The sequence below is a fragment of the Emys orbicularis genome, chromosome 2 (assembly GCF_028017835.1).
Source record: "Emys orbicularis isolate rEmyOrb1 chromosome 2, rEmyOrb1.hap1, whole genome shotgun sequence".
NCBI lineage: Eukaryota > Metazoa > Chordata > Testudines > Emydidae > Emys > Emys orbicularis.
The window spans coordinates 281,235,430-281,252,446 of record NC_088684.1 but is presented as its reverse complement, the minus strand read 5'-3'; the positions used below and the strand labels follow the sequence as shown (position 1 = coordinate 281,252,446).

General features: G+C 43.4%; 1 protein-coding gene across 2 annotated transcripts in view; it reads left to right on the top strand.

Annotated features, from left to right (window-relative positions):
- The window catches only part of DPP6 (dipeptidyl peptidase like 6), a 607,069-nt gene that overhangs the window by 237,838 nt on the left and 352,214 nt on the right, over positions 1-17,017 (top strand). The window contains exon 6 of one of the 2 annotated variants that reach the window (XM_065398031.1): positions 2,335-2,360. The exons of the other annotated variant lie outside the window; for it this stretch is intronic. Within the exon in view, the coding sequence (XP_065254103.1) occupies positions 2,335-2,360 (26 nt within the window). The remainder of the gene's footprint in view (positions 1-2,334; positions 2,361-17,017) is intronic. 2 annotated transcript variants of the gene reach the window in all.

The window sequence follows — 17,017 nt, the reverse complement described above, 5'->3', positions numbered from 1 at the left end:
TACATAATCAGCAATAACCCAAATGTAGGTGAATAAATTTAAGAATACAGTTTAGATATTAGCATCCAAGTATTCGGGTACATCACTCATGAGAAGTTGTACAGAGATTTGGTTGTGGAAAGCAAAATATATCAATGAGTGGAGATTGCCCGTTAGTAATTGAGAATTAGGGTAGGTTGTCGATTTAGGAAATACAATCTCTCAGACAAGTCTTTCAGTTACTTTCTTATTGCGCTTCTCATCGACACTCTGGCTCATCCCTCCTGTTATTGTCGATGTCCGGTGATGTGTTCTATGTAGATGTCCCTCGGCCATCTGATGGCGTCCGACACCATGAGTGGCCACATCAGCCGAGTGTAGCATCGACCGATTCCACGTTCTCACAACACTCACTCGTTATTGGGGTCCGACGATCAGTGTGTCTGTCTGAACCTATAAAAAACAACAAAGAGTCCTGTGGCACCTTATAGACTAACAAATGTATTGGAGCATAAGCTTTCGTGGGTGAATACGACCAGTGCGTCTGACGAAGTGGGTATTCACTCACAAAAGCTTATGCTCCAGTACGTCTGTTAGTCTATAAGGTGCCACAGGACTCTTTGTTGCTTTTTACAGATCCAGACTAACACGGCTAGCCCTCTGATACCTGTCTGAACCTGGTAACCCCTAACTCTCAAGGTGTCGGCCAGAGGGGCTTATTTCTCCACCTTTCGAGTTCGGGCATTGTGGAAGTCCGGGGACCTGTTCTCGAAGGGAACTGTGATGTCCACCATGATGATCTTCTTTTGGTCCTCATTGGTGATGACGATGTCCGGCTGCAGTTGGCTGTCAGTTCCATGGATGGTGGAGTTCACAGCAACCTTCCCTTCGGGTGATGGGATGGCTCTGACCAGGCGATCTTAGATGGCATTGTGTCGCAGCTGCCAGACTCTAGAATGGGGCTTGCAGCTACTACACAGGATGTGGGGTAGTGTCTCATTGGCATAGCCACACTTCCTGCATCGCTTGTCCCAATTCCCGTGGTGAACAGCTCCATTCAGCAGAACACAGTTGAGCCAGGCCCTGTGGATGAACCTCCAGTCGGCAAATCGGCTGAAGCTGCCCCCGGGGAGGAAGTGGTTGCTGGCATCCCACTTGCATGTCACCTCGAACGCCTTGTCCTGGTCTGGCTTCCGCTTCAGGTTTTCAACATACTGGCAGCAGATGGCATCCTTCAGGGTCCTCTCCAGCACGGTTCTAGCTTTTGGACTGAGGATTGTGTGGTCAGTGTTCTTCACATTATTATTTTTCCCATCCCACCTACCACATCCCTCTTTGTACTTTTAAACAATTGTAAATCAGAAGGTAGTCAGTGCTGACGCTACAGCAAATGACTGACTACACAAGAAGGAAAAAGTCACAACAACATATAAGTTCATGCATTGATTTTTTTTGATGTCATGCAAACATTTTCAACATTAAGAAACAATATTAATTATTACTATTTTGTTATGATTTATTGTGCAATGCAAGAAAAACTTATTTTTCTTAAATATGTGTTACAACTGCAAGTAGAACTAGTCTTTACTGTGAGGCATCACAATGTATATAAGACAAGGTCAGCTCACGGACTGCTGCCCTGGTCAGGACAGTATGGGGAGGAGATGAGCAGCCCTCAGTGGTGAAGAACAGTGTGGTGGGGCGGTGCCCCACCCCCTGAGAAAAAGGCCTGAACCAGGCCAGAGAGGCTGTGCCCACCTGCAGCCAATCAGAGAAGGCCTGGGGAGAGCCAATCAGGGCGGGGGGGGGGGGGGAGGCAGCTAATCAGCACCGGGCTAGGTCCTATATAAAGACTGCCCAGCTAGGGAGAAGCAGTCACTCCCTGGCTGGCAAGGGAGAAGGACGGGCTCCTGGCGAAAGGAGCACACCTTGGACAGAGCAGTGCTGGGCAGGCTTGGGGGATAGGAGCTCCAGCCCATTACCTGCCAGGCTGCAACCCAGCTGCAAAGGGTCAGGAAGGTGCATAGGGCCAAAGGGAAGTGGCCCAGAGGAACTAAGCAGGTGAGAGGGGAAGGAAGAAGGGCAGAGGGAGGCTTCCGCTAGAGGGTACCTGGGTCGGGGCCCAGAGTAGCAGGCGGGCCTGGGTCCCCCCCTTCCCCCTTTGTACTGCACCTCTGGCCTTTGCGAAGAGGGGCCGAGACAGACCGCAACTGGCCCCTGAAATAAGGGGCTAGACTACAGGGTTGCGGTTGGCCACCGAGGCAGGTGCAGACAGAAGGACTGCTGTTACCAACACTCCCCCGGAAGAGGGAGAGACAGGACTAGTGGGCACTGCTGGAGGGCAGTGTCCTGAAGTAAATGGAGACTGTCCGGAGGAGGACGCCGCTGAGCGGGAGCCATGCAGGTCCCAGGGCAGCAGAGCTAATGATGGGCCCGACACCATGCGTCAAGGGCGCTCCGCAGCGGTTGAGATCTAATTCCCGGAGCGACCGGCAGGAGGCGCCAGCGGTGGTGAGTCGAACCCCATCACAAACAGGTTAAGGACTATTTAGAAAAGCTGGACATGCACAAGGGTGCTGAGGGAATTGGCTGATGTGATTGCACAGCCATTGGCCATTATCTTTGAAAACTCAGGGAGATCGGGGGAGGTCCCGGATGATTGGAAAAAGGCAAATATAGTTCCCATCTTTAAAAAAGGGAAGAAGGAGAATCCGGGGAACTACAGACTGGTCAGCCGCACCTCGGTCCCTGGAAAAATCATGGAGCAGGTCATCAAGGAATCCATTTTGAAGAACTTGGAGAGGAAGGTGATCAGGAACAGTCAACATGGATTCATCAAGGGCAAGTCATTCCTGACCAACCTGATTGCCTTCTATGATGAAATAACTGACTCTGTGGATATGGGGAAAGCCTTGACTTTAGCAAAGCTTTTGATATGGTCTCCCACAGTATTCTTGCCAGCAAGTTAAAAAAGTATGGATTGGATGAATGGACTATAAGGTGGATAGAAAGCTGGCTAGCTCGTCGGGCTCAACAGGTAGTGATCAACGGCTCGATGTCTAGTTGGCAGCCGGTATCAAGCGGAGTGCCCCAGGGGTCGGTCCTAGGGCTGGTTTTGTTCAACATCTACATTAATGATCTGGATGATGGGATGGATAGCACCTGCAGCAGGTTTGCAGATGACACCAACCTGGGAGGAGAGGTAGATATACTGGAGTGTAGGGATAGGGTCCAGAGTGACCTAGACAAATTGGAGGATTGGGCCAAAAGAAATCTGATGAGGTTCAACAAGGACAAGTGAAGGGTCTTGCACTTTGGACGGAAGAATCCCATGCACCGCTACAGGCTGGGGACCGACTGGCTAAGCGGCAGTTCTGCAGAAAAGGACCTGGGGATTACAGTGGAGGAGAAGCTGGATATGAGTCAACAGTGTGCCTTGTTGCCAAGAAGACTAACAGCATATTGGGCTGCATTAGTAGGAGCATTGCCAGCAGATCGAGGGAAGTGATTATTCCCCTCTATTCGGCACTGGTGTGGCCACATCTGGAGTATTGTGTCCAGTTTTGGGCCTCCCACTACAGAAAGGATGTGGACAAATTGGAGAGAGTCCAGTGGAGGGCAACAAAAATGATTAGGGGGGTGTGGCACATGATTTACGAGGAGAGGCTGAGGGATCTGGGCTTGTTTAGTCTGCAGAAGAGAAGAGTGAGGGGGGATTTGATAGCAGCCTTCAACTACCTGAGGGGGGGTTCCAAAGAGGATGGAGCTAGGCTGTTCTCAGTGATGGCAGATGACAGAACAAGGTGCAATGGTCTCAAGTTGTAGTGAGGGAGATCTAGGTTGGATATTAGGAAACACTATTTCAGTAGGAGGGTGGTGAAGCACTGGAATGGGTTACCTAGGGAGGTGGTGGAATCTCCATCCTTAGAGGTTTTTAAGGTCAGGCTCGACAAAGCCCTGGCTGGGATGATTTAGTTGGGGTTGGTCCTTCTTTGAGCAGGGGGTTGGACTAGATGACCTCTTGGGGTCTTTTCCAACCATAATCTTCTATGATTCTATGATAATTTAACACCTAGTATAAGAAGTGCCTGTGCTAGCCACTGGAAGCTGTCCAATTTGGCAGCCTAAAATGTGCTTTGAAAAAATACCTATTAGCTGTTTCCTCCAATGGAAGCAGCATTGCTCTGCTATATTTATTTTTCTCCATTGGTCTGCTGCTTCATATCTACCATATAGAGTTGGGATAAAGCTAATGATAATACCTAGCACTTCTCCTTTGCAAAGCACTTTACAAACATCATTATCTTAATTGCTCTTCACAAAGCCCCATAGTAATATGGTTCCCACTTGCCAGATGGACAAACTGAGATGCAGAGAGGTTAAGTGCCTGGCCCAAGGCCAAGGTGGGAGGAGTCGATTCAAAGATGGATTAGAATTCAAGGAAAATGAGTAACTCCCATTGACATCAGTTGATCTCACTTACTTGAAACGGAATTATATATATCCTGCAGGAGATATACTACTCAACTTCTCACACCATTAGACTACTGCTCTCCCTTTCTGTGGCTTTCATTAGCCAGTGAGTAGAAGTTCTATTTCTATTATTATTTTATTTATTTGTATTGTGGTTGCACCTAGGAGCCCCAGTTATGGATTAGGACCCTGTTGTGCTAGGCGCTGTACAAACACAGGACAAAATACTTAGACAACAGGTGGAGATAGATAGACAGGCAGTGGAGCACAAGGAAATAATCAGACAGTAGAGCCTGTTTTCCTCCCAGGAGAGGGAACAGGGTAGCAGATGTGTGAGAAGTGTTTTACAGTGATCTACTAAAGAAGGTGATCCATAGCTAATAGCCTTGAAGAAAGACCATAAAACTACAGATAAGTGAACAGAAACAAATGGGCCTCCCATGTGAAACTGGGCACTATTTTGGAACACAATGTTGTCTTCAAAGGGACTTCAAGTGTAATCCCTTCCCCGTCTTTGATTCAAGAAGAAAATCCAGAGTGCAGCTCAAAAAGGTCTATAATAGGGCTAGATAATCTAGGTAGTGGAGGCCCTACAATGCTTAATGCATGAAATGGCTACAGAATCATAATTCAAAGGGTAAGTCAAACACTCTGCTTTCATTATTCCTCCTCTCCAGATATTTAACCCCTTCCTCTGCTGTATGAGTTTCAGAAATGTTCATTTCTAGAGCACAGAATGTCCTATTTTAACTTGCTCTGAAAGTCCTAATCAAATTATGACAATCCACAAGACCGTGAGATTTTTAAATGCTAGGTACAGAATGAGTTCAAGTAAAGCTTCCAGCAAGCTGAGAGTCTGATCTTGCCCCACATAGGCAGGTACATGCCACTGTGCATCTTATAAAATTAGCCACCAGCCATGTGTGCAAAAGAACAGTAGCTGATTTCACATGATGTGCATTGATGCATGCCCACATCTGAGAGGTAGGCCAAGCTCTATATGTCTGTTAAAATTCAGCAGAATGAAATCTAAGTCCTTTATCAACCACACATCAAGGGTTATTTCTGCAAGAGGCAAGATTTCCACTGCCAGAATGTGTTGCAATTAGGTGGCTGAATTCTGCGCTTTGGTGCACACCTGTCAGGGCTGGCTCCAGCATTTCTGCCGCCCCAAGCAAAAAAAAAAAAAAAAAAAAAGCGATCGGCGGCGGCAATTGGAAAAAAAAGCCGCGATCGGCGGCGGCAGTTCAGCGGCAGGTCCTTCGCTCCTAGAGGGAGCGAGGGACCTGCCGCCCCCGAATTGCCGCAGGTGCCACCCCTCTCCCTTGGCCGCCCCAAGCACCTGCTTGTTAAGCTGGTGCCTGGAGCCAGCCCTGACACCTGTGGTTCTTGTAGTCATCCTTGGGAATGCTACGCATACATCTGAAGGGAGAATTCAGCCCATCATCTCTAAATGCCTTTTTCAAACAGCTGATTTAATGAGCTGCAGAGTGAAAATTCTGCTTTTTATTCATCTCACAAGAGATTTTTGTAAAATAAAGGGAGATTTCTAGTGCAAACTGAATTATTGTCATGCGTTACAAAGATCTGTTCAGTAATAAAGGAATTTATTACAAGATTTGGATACAATGTGTGGCTAGAACTTTACCAATTTCTTCTGAAACTTTAGTTATTTACTTAGGGCTAGATTGAGACTTTACTCCCCATGCTGACTAAGGGACAGTGTATAGCAGCGCCCTCCAGGAGAATCCCTGGGGAGGAATTGTGACTTCCCCAGACATCTGGAGGGAAGTAACTTACTGTAGCCCTAAAAAAGATTCAGTTTTACATCTCCTTTTGTGCTGTCCCACCTCTGCTAGCTGGTGAATTCAAGGGTCTGTAGTGGCCCAAGGTTCTACCCAGAGACGGCTCATGTCTACTGATAGTGGGGTGGGGTGCAGAGTCAGGGCAGCTGGCTTCAGCAGTGTTACTGAGCATGCTCAGTCCATGTGAGCATGCTCAGTAGAAGCCAAGCAGCAAAGGGAGGCGGGGACACGTGACCCTGTATGCCCTCCCCACACGTCACCTCTGCAGGCCACGATCCACCTTTCTCTACCTCCCCCTCACCCAGTTGTGTCAGGGAGTTTACAGAAAGTAGGTTTTGCTCCTTTGTACAGCTGAATAAGACAAGGTCACTATCTAGCCCATAATGGATTAAAAATTGGGCCATCAATGGGAGTATTTAGTAAAGTGAGCAGGATTTGGTCCGTTATCTAAAGTAATTGGTATAAACGCTCCAGTAATTGGTATAAAACCCTCTCTGAACAACTTCAACAAAACCCTCTAACCAAGCCACTATAAATACAGAACAAGTGTTAATCTTGGAAACTTGGATTACGATGCATTTAATGAGAGACAGAGAGAGAATTCAGTTTAACCAGTAATTGCATGTCAGCTCCATCAAATGTCTGGGTTATTTAAAACGCATCTACCACAGCAAGTGATATCTGGAGCCATTAAATCCTGCTATTCGACACACTGTTATCCCTTTTAGTTACTTTGATTTCTTCACTGACTCTCAGATTCTTTCCCATTTGCTTAAATTTCTCACTAAAACAGCATATTATCTGTCTTCCATAAGATCTTGCACAGCGGTGTTACTTCAGCAAAATTCCATCTCTTAGGGGGCTGCTCTAGATGGCATTTTTGCAATTTTTAGCCAAGATCTAAATTGTTTTCTTTTACTGAAACCCAAATTGTTCCAAGATCTGGGTGTCTTGTGAAGCACCGGTGGAGTGGACTACGTGGGGGTAGTGCAGAGTTGCGTTGGCCCAGGTGGCAGCACTGGGATGCACTCGGCAGACAGGAAAAGCAAGCCTACTCTCATCTCTCTTTGGGATGGTGCAGCATTCTTTTTTCTCTGCACTGCATCTGCTCTTCGGGCCAGCACATAGATTTGGATGGAACTTCCTCCCTGCATCCTTCAAGATGCTTTGTGAACCTGAGAGCGCTAAGAGGGAGCAGCCCCTATTATCAGGAGAGCACAGGAACTACAATTGTGATTGGCCTCTGGGTAGGAATATAACAGGATGGGTGAGTTCTTGCAGCATTTTCCCATGGGGCCATTACCAATCGAGCCCCAAGGAATTATTTATTAGGGTACAACTCTGATCTCAGAGACACAGGGATAGTTATCCATGTATCATGATAAAGTAGATTTGTCTGTGCTGGTTTTTGTTACAAACTACGTTCTCCACCTCTCCATATATGTGATATCAGAAGTGGAAGCTTACTGCAATGCATTAAAGATTTTTTTTCTGTTCAGTTTTCTTAATAATGACAGGAAACTTTTGCTAGGTTTTTAAACAAATATTTTTAATATGATTTTTGAAACACAAAATTAGCTGCCCATACCCATCTAGATTCAGTGACTGCATCAACTCAGTCCAGTCTCTTGTTGTACAATACAAGCCCTTTTCACATTAAGGATCAACTTGGTTACAATTAAAAAAAAATACTATATGAAACATGAAGGTTTCTATAGAATGTCAGTCTTACAAAGATTTCTGTATTTCCCTCCTACATCTATTACAAACAGTGTTATATTTCTCAATTAGTAGCAGGTTGGTTTTAATTTTATTACATTTGAAAGTGGTATGAAGCAAAAATTCACTATTCCAGCCCCTTGTGGCCAAGTGACCTGAAAATGCCTGCATCCATTTAAACATTCCCAACCTACTGAACCGAGCCTAATTGTTTTCTGAAATTACACTGCCAATTATAACCAATGGTATCATTAATCATTGGCATCATTATTAACTTAAAGGATTCGTCTGGTGAGCTTACAGTATATTTAAATTGCACAAAAAGCAGTTAGACATGTTTTTCTAAATAAAGAGCTTGTTGCAAATGTCTAAACAATTATGTAATCAGAATGACTGTCTGGCCCTGGTGATTAGTAATGGGATCATCTTTAGGGGCCAAATGTTGGTCCCACTGAATTCAAAGGGAATGTTAGCATTGATGTCAGTGGACTCCCAGTTTGGCCTTAAATGACTGCCTTGAAGTTAAAGCCTGAATGGCCTTGAACATAAGTTATCATTACCCTGTAGTTATTCATTAGCTTTGTGAAATGAGTTGGTGTCTTCAGTTCAGTCCCTACTAGAATTATAATTACATTTTCTTCCAGTCTCCTATAGAGATCAGCCATTGTTAGCTAAAACAATAGCAGTGATCATGGATTGATCTAATGCCCACTGAAGTCAGTTGAAATCTTTCCATTGACATTGGATCAAGTGATGTATGAGCCAATGTATAAAGTGTCTTCTTCCCTGGCCACTTGCTGTTCTATAGGTCAATTCTACAGAGTGCCGAGCACTCCTTGGAGTGGTTAAGCATACTCAACTCTATCTACAGTGGATGTTGAGGGTACTTGGGTACCTTGTGGGAAAGCAGCCCCTAATACTTTCTCCCACTGGTGTCGGTGAGAGCAGAATCTGGCTCAGACTGCCAATATCTGTGGAGCAACCTGTTTGTATTAATGATGCTCAGGATCTCAGCATTCAGCAGCACTCCATGCTGCCTGACCGCAGTTCGAAAATGGTGCTAGCTTTCAAGAAACAGAAGAATTATGGAATGCCAGGAAATGAATCATGAGGGCTGTTTAGTTTGACCCCAAATCCCAGAATTTCAGTAGGTTCTGGTCGGCATCTCACACTGCATCATGAGAAAAATCCCAGCATGCACAGAGCCCAGTGTCAGAACATTGCACTATGGGATATCTGCCCAGAGTGCTGTGAGGTAGTTTTGAAAAAGTCCAAGGCTATGTGGACACAACAATTCACAAGGGAAGTCGCTTAAGCCAGCATAAAGAAAGCATGTGGATGCACTCTTTCATTATAGCTATTCCATATTATTTATAGAGGGAAAAATTATTTCAAACAAACTTCTCTGTGTAAACAAGGCCTTGGACACGCTGTAAAACCCAGCCTGAAGGAACGAAATTTGCTTAAAGATCTTAAAAGAACATATTGCCCTCTAGTTGGAGTGGTCTGTGTATGTTTGAAATGTTACATGAACATCTCTTATGATTTGGGTTTCTATAGGCTCAAACGTGTAACAGTTTCAAAACTCGAGAAATCCCAAAACAAGGAGTGGCCCCCTGAGCATCATGCTTGCCAAAATTAGTTTTCCTCAGTGTAATTTGCCTCACTTCTTCCTCATCCCCCGTCCATTGCCACGCTCTGTTACAGCAGACACACATCTAGTTCTCTTGGCTTAAATTCATCAACGCTCTTTGGTTCAGTGACTGTTCTGAATAAATGATTCCATTGAGTTTTGTATGAATTTTGTTTTTATTCATGTACTCCTAATTAGAGATCTGCTCTGCTTTGATCGTACACGTGACAAAGTTACATCCTCATACACCATCTGTTTGCTACCACAGTGAGAGATTTCCTTTATACACGAGTGCGAAGACATAAATGCCACACGGATTACTCCAAGAGTTGCTTCTTTTGTGAGGTCCTTAGGAAGTAAATCAATAACCACTGCCTCAGAGAGGTTACAGTCCTGAGCCCTGAGCCTGCAATTGACTCCGTGTGGCTGGACCCTTGTGCCCAGGCAGAGCCCTTTTTGACTTCCTTGAAGCTCCACACAGCAGACACCACTTCAAGATCAGGGCATAAGACCTGACATTATTAATATCTATGTTGCCGTACAGCTAACGACCACAACCAGGTTAGGCCTGTAGTGTAGGCTCTAGTACAAACATATGGCAAGTGACAGTTCCTGCCCCAAAGATTTATAATCTGAAAGACAAGATTGGATAGGGGGATGATACAAATAAACAGGCAGAGATGGGGTGGAGGAAGATTGTGCACATCCTATTAGTATTTATTTGTTACCTTTATGAGCACAAGGATAATAAATACTAATGATAGATGCACAGTACTTCTAACCCAGTGGAGCAGTTAAAATTAAAGTGCTATTTGTGTTCAGTAACTTCAACAAGAAACTGATATTTTTATCATCAGGAATTAGCTCCAGTGGGACAAACTTGGTATATTGGGGACACCTGTTATCGCCTGCATTGTTATGATTCTCTGTGCGTGTTGATGCTTCTGAGTTCCATCGCTTGCAAATGAGACAATGGATTTCCAGATAATACGTGTCACCATTAGCTTAATTTTTCACAGTCTGTTAATAATACACATGGTTCAACTTCTGAACTAATTTACTTATTTATTAAAGATAAAACCAAAGAAGCATTGTGTGCCCTTCCTCGCCCACCACTGTTGGCTTCCTTCCCATTTCTAGTTACATAAACATATTAATTATACATTGTCTAATGAATAAATTATAAGATGTTATCACAGTTGCGGCTTTTTCAAGCCTTTACCTTACTGGTTGTACATCATATTTATGGCCAAATCCTGCGTGCTTTACTCATGCGAGAAGTCCCCTTAACTTCAGTGTGGTGACTTTCATGGTTAAAAATTACTTAAATATGGGTGGCAGGATTGGGTCCATATTTTTAGTGGCATTCAAACAGACCATTTTACTTCAACGTCCACCCAATATCTGCGGACAGAAAATGTTAAGTTACCCATGAAAGATAGGACAACAGATCCTATTCTGTTTTAATTTGGATCTTACATATAGAAAATACAGACTACTGGAACTTTAAAGTACCATCTGTCCTCCAGGAAGGAAGTGTCTCAAGATTAGCCGTACTGTAAATTCAGCAATCCACTGCAGGACAAGCAAAGGATTTTACAAAAAGACGTGGTCCCTTTTTAGCTTCCATCTGATGTATAATGTAGACATGAAAGGTTCTTTGATTTATTTTCTTTGTACATAGATACATTTATAGATGCATTTTCTGCTTGTTTTTTTAGCTTACAGATATCAGGAGTTCCCTGGTTTTGTTGGAGCCCATGGAGGCGGTCTCAGGGGTGCTTATTATGAGCTCTCACACTTTAATTGAAAGGATCCAGACTCTTTGCTCTCTAAAAAAGGCTTCCTGCCCTGAAAATGTTAGTCATTGAAGGGCATTTTTATAAATATGATGATCTCATAAAATAAAATAAGAAGTTTCACTTGTTCTCTGCTCATCAAAGTCACCATAGAATCTCAGGAGGTTATCTAGTCCAACTTCCTGCTCAAAGCAGGACTAATCCTTAGACAGATTTTTGCTCTAGATCGCTAAATGGCCCCCTTCAGAATTGAACTCACAACGCTGGGTTTAGTAGGCCAAGCCTCAAACCACTGAGCTATCCCTCCTCCCATGCATCAGAGGAACCTGAATTTCTAATTTTAAAAAAACCAAGCAGACAAGAGGAAAACAAACAACTACCCACCTTTTCAGGCCTTCTTCATACATAAAGAAGCATTAAAAAAAGTTAAAACTCCAATTTAATTTTCCTTCAGTAGGTCACAAGTAAGACTCCAGAACTGCATATGTCTGTATTATACATGCACGGAAGGCTTTCTATTTATATTAGATCTAAATAAGGAGCTCCCAGTTCATATATACTAACCAGAACTTCTTTGTGCTTTGCATATTTTCCATCTTACAAGGTATGTGATTTTTTTAACCTTGTCTTCAATTAGGGTGACCAGATGTCCTGATTTTATAGGGACAGTCCCGATTTTTGGGTCTTTTTCTTATATAGGCCCCTATTACTCCCCACCTCCATCCTGATTTTTCACATTTGCTGTCTGGTCACCCTATCTTCAATACTTTGCTGTTTCTTCTGGATGTTTTGGACATTATTTCAAGTATTTTTCAGCTTATTTACTGAATTTTTAGTATGTTTGCCCCGGTTTAAGGACCCTTTAACAAGCTACCAGCTGCGGTTGAATTCAGAGAGTGAGGCTGTTAATATGGTAGTGTGGGTTTCCTTCACTGTGACAGCAGGTGTTGGCCTCAGGGCACTAGTTGAACAGGCAGTGGAGAAGGGGTGGAGATTAGGTGCAAGTGTGAGTGTTGGTTTGTATCTCCTGGTGTTCAGAATTTATTTGGAGACTATTTTTTCCCCCCAGCACATTTCAGACTGGAGAGTTTAATTATTTTCTCTGCAGTGATGCTCTCGGGGTTGTAACTAACTGCTGGCATTTCATTCTCTCCTTCTGCAAAATGGTTATGGCTGCTTATCCTATAGGCTATTTTTTACCTTCGGTTTCAGTTGCGGTGTTGTCTCTTAATGGAGCAATTCAGAAATATTAAGTACTTAATCTTAACTTGGTTCATCAGATGCAAACAAAGGGACATCTGATGACATTAAATGATAGTGCATTTAGGATCAGTGCAGTCAATACAGAAAAACTCTGCAACATCCCTGAGAACACCATCCTTGCCACAATGGATGTCACTTCCCCATTCACTAACATCCCTCACAATACACCCACACTAGCATCAACTTCCTGGACACCACAATCAACTGCAATGGAACCCTACAAACAACTATATCCAAGAAACCCATGGATCACCACACTTACCTCCACAGATCCAGTAACCAGCGCAAACACACCAAGAAATCATAGAATCATAGAATCGTAGGACTGGAAGGGACCTCGAGAAATCATCTAGTTCAGTCCCCTGCTCTCATGACAGGACTAAGTATTATCTAGATCAGGGGTAGGCAACCTATGGCACGCGAGCTGATTTTCAGTGGCACTCACACTGCCCAGGTCCTGGCCACCAGTCCGGGGGGCTCTGCATTTTAATTTAATTTAAATGAAGCTTCTTAAACATTTTAAAAACCTTATTTACTTTACATACAACAATAGTTTAGTTATATATTATAGACTTATAGAAAGAGACCTTCTAAAAACGTTAAAATGAATTACTGGCACGTGAAACCTTAAATTAGAGTGAATAAATGAAGACACGGCACACCACTTCTGAAAGGTTGCCGACCCCTGATCTAGATCATCCCCAGGTGTTTGTCCAACCTGCTCTTAAAAAGTTCCAATGACGGAGATTCCACAACCTCCCTAGGCAATTTATTTCAGTGCTTAACCACCCTGACAGTTAGGAAGTTTTTCCTAATGTCCAACCTAAACCTCCCTTGCTGAAAGTTAAGTCCGTTACTTCTTGTCCTATCCTCAGAGGTTAAGAAGAACAATTTTTCTCCCTCCTCCTTGTAACAACCTTTTATATACTTGAAAACTGTTACCATGTCCCCTCTCAGTCTTCTCTTCTCCAGAAAACCCTATTTTTTCAATCTTCCCTCATAGGTCATGTTTTCTAGACTTTTAATCATTTTTGTTGCTCTTCTCTGGACTGTCTCCAATTTGTCCACATCTTTCCTGAAATGTGGCGCCCAGAACTGGACACAATACTCCAGTTGAGGCCTAATCAGCGCGGAGTAGAGCGGAACAATTATTTCTTGTTTCTTGCTTACAACATTTCTGCTAATACATCCCAGAATGATGTTTGCTTTTTTGAAAGAGTGTTACACTATTGATTCATATTTAGCTTGTGATCCACTATGACCCCCAGGTCCCAACTCTGTTTTTACAGCCAGGCTTTCAGATACCACAGAATATGTTCTGAGGAGAAAGTCCTGGATATACACCTTAACACACTCAAAACTGTCTTCACCAAACAAAGACACTCTACCAGAGAAGTAGATCACATTGTGGAACGGGCCACCTGAATACCCTGGAGAACCTGCTTCAATACAGATATCACACACACACACACACACACACACCGCGACCACACACCCCTTGTGACCCGCCCCCCTGCAAATCCCCTTTGGAAGTTGGACCACCAATTTGAGAAACGCAGGTCTCCCCCATGAAAACTGAATAATATAGGGTAAAAAGCACACAAGAGACCAGATTTCACAGCGGGAGACCAGATTTCATGGTCCATGACGCATTTTTCATGGCCATGAATTTGGTAGGGCCCTAATCAGAAGCAAGCTCCCCATAGAGCACTCAAAGTGGCATTAGACCCTGCCACAATGATCAATACCCCCCACAAACACAACTTTCAAGATCCATGGAGCCTACATGTTCCCATCACAACATGTGATGTTCCTCATCCAGTACATTAAATGCCCCAACAACTATGTGGGTGAAACCAGACAATCACTACACTCTCAAATGAATTCTCACAGGAAAATGATAAAAGACAAAAATACCCTGTCATCTGTGGATGAACGCTTTACAAAGCGATCACTCTATGTCTGACCTATCAGTCCTCATCCCCAAAGGAAACCTGCACAACACTTTCAAAAGATGAGCCCGGGAGCTTAAATTCATAGTTCTGCTAGACACTACAAATCATGGACTGAACAGAGACACTGGATTTATGACTTATTACAACAATCTGTAACCAACTATCCCTCCTCCTTTTTTCGTCCTGTGACTGCAGAGATTTTAACAAGCCACTCCATCTTGAATGGTCCCTTAGAATATGTGCTAACTACCTATGCTAAATAATCTGTTCCGTCTTGTAGTTAGCTCTGATGCTCTGAGTACTTTTTCCAGATCTGAAGAAGAGCTCTGTGTCGCTCGAAAGCTTGTCACTGTCACCAGGAGAAGTTGGTCCAATAAAAGATATAACCTCACCGACCATGTCACTCTAATACAGAAAAACAATAAATATACACAATTGTCTCCCCAAGAGAAAGAATGGGGAGGAAACCTCATTCAACAGACATAAGTCTGTCTCTTTCATTTTAACTCCGATACCACGATGATGAGCATGGTATAAAGCCCTGAATATCATGGAATACTACTGGGGAGAAATCCTGCCTCTATTAAAGTACATGGGAATTACCTGGAGCCTTAAAATCCTTTCTGCCCTGCAGGAAGGGAATCCTTTGTGGTATTCAGTGGCATTTACTTTGCGGAGCAATGGAAATGTAACACTATAAGACTGTTTTTTGTGTGCAATACTTAACCCACTTGTGGAGTTCAATGCCATGGGAGATCTGTTAGAAGAATATGATGGGTGGAGTTTTATTATATTATGACTAATGTCAGCCTTAGTACTAGTAACTATGTGAGATAAAATTGAAGATAAAGCTTTTCTTAAAGAGACCACCTGTCTCTTCACTGGAAACAATAGTAGTAGTGATAAGCCAAAAGCCCTGGGAGTCCCGAGGTTTAAATAAAAGGAAGATGAATACAAAATGAATGCCTAGGTTTCTGATGATAGTCTGTGGGGTTTAGGATGTATTTTTCTTTCACTATGTGAAACATGGTGCAATTGTCTAGGTGCCTTATGAGGGGCATGTCTGCAATCCTCTGAAGCTATAGGTATCAGCTACTTCTGGAGACAGGATACCAAACTAGGTGGAGCAATGCTGTTATCCTGCATATGTATTCTGGTGTTCCATAGTTGCTTTAGTTACTGTGCTTGTGGTGTGTTAGTGGTTTTCCTTGGTTGGGGTTTGAAGGTGCTGAGGATATTTTGTCAGTTTTCCAGTTCAAGTGAATCTCATTGATTCCTTCTGTTTGTATTGTATATAGTCTGCAATAGTCAATAGCAGCTACGGTGACCAGATGTCCCGATAAAACCGGGACCGTCCCGATATTTCGGGGTGTGTCCCGCATCCCGACCGATCTGTGGTCGGGACACAAATTGTCCCGATATCCGCCGGCAGGGACTGACTCAGCTTTTTTTTTTTTCTCCGCCGGCAGGGACTGATTTTTTCTTTCCCTCATCTGGTCACCCTAATAGCAGCATAAGTGAATTCCAGGCTCTTGCTTCCATCTATGATTGAGAAAGTGTTGAAATTACACATTAGAGGCATTGAAAATGTTGACCCTGCAAAGGGCTTCTGAAGATTTTTTATAATGTGGCTCACATTTTAAGAAAGAGGGTGTCTCATGGACACCTCCCATCCCATTAAGAAGCACATAACATCCAAGTGGCAAGTGTGACAGATATGGCAACCACATGCAGTGTCTTTTTATTGTATGTTTAAAGCATGACAACCTCAAAAATCAATATATTGCAATGGGCCAGACAATATGAGCTGTGGAGTAGTCATAGCCCTTTGTACCAATACATGTGGCAGCCATTACAGCAATATTTTATGTGGAATAAGTAGCATTAAACAAGTATTTAATATATGTTTTAGCTGTATTTTAATGCAGTTGTCAACTTGGAAAAATATCATTAGACAAGTGTGCAATGTTATTTTTAGCGCAATTTAGCAGCTGGAAACAAAGAGGAGAGCAAGCACTATGTGAGCAACCAGCTCCATCCTCCACCAGCAGATATTTTGCTGATTGCCAGTGAACCATGGACCACACTTTGGGACTCTCTGAACTAAGATATTATCTCACTACTTCTTACAACATGAGCCATTTGTTCTCACACTTTTAATCCCACCATCTTGGAATTCGAAGGGAAAAGACGGTACAAATAATTTTGACTTGTTTTTCAGAATTATATGCACACAGTTGCCAGCAAATATTTGTACGTTCCTAACTTGCTTACCCAAATATCCTGTGTGCGTGCACAGATCGGGATCTTGCACATGCGCATTGCCAGTTGGATACATGCACACATCGATAAATGTGCTTGTTGGATATGCACACACATGAGCTAACATTA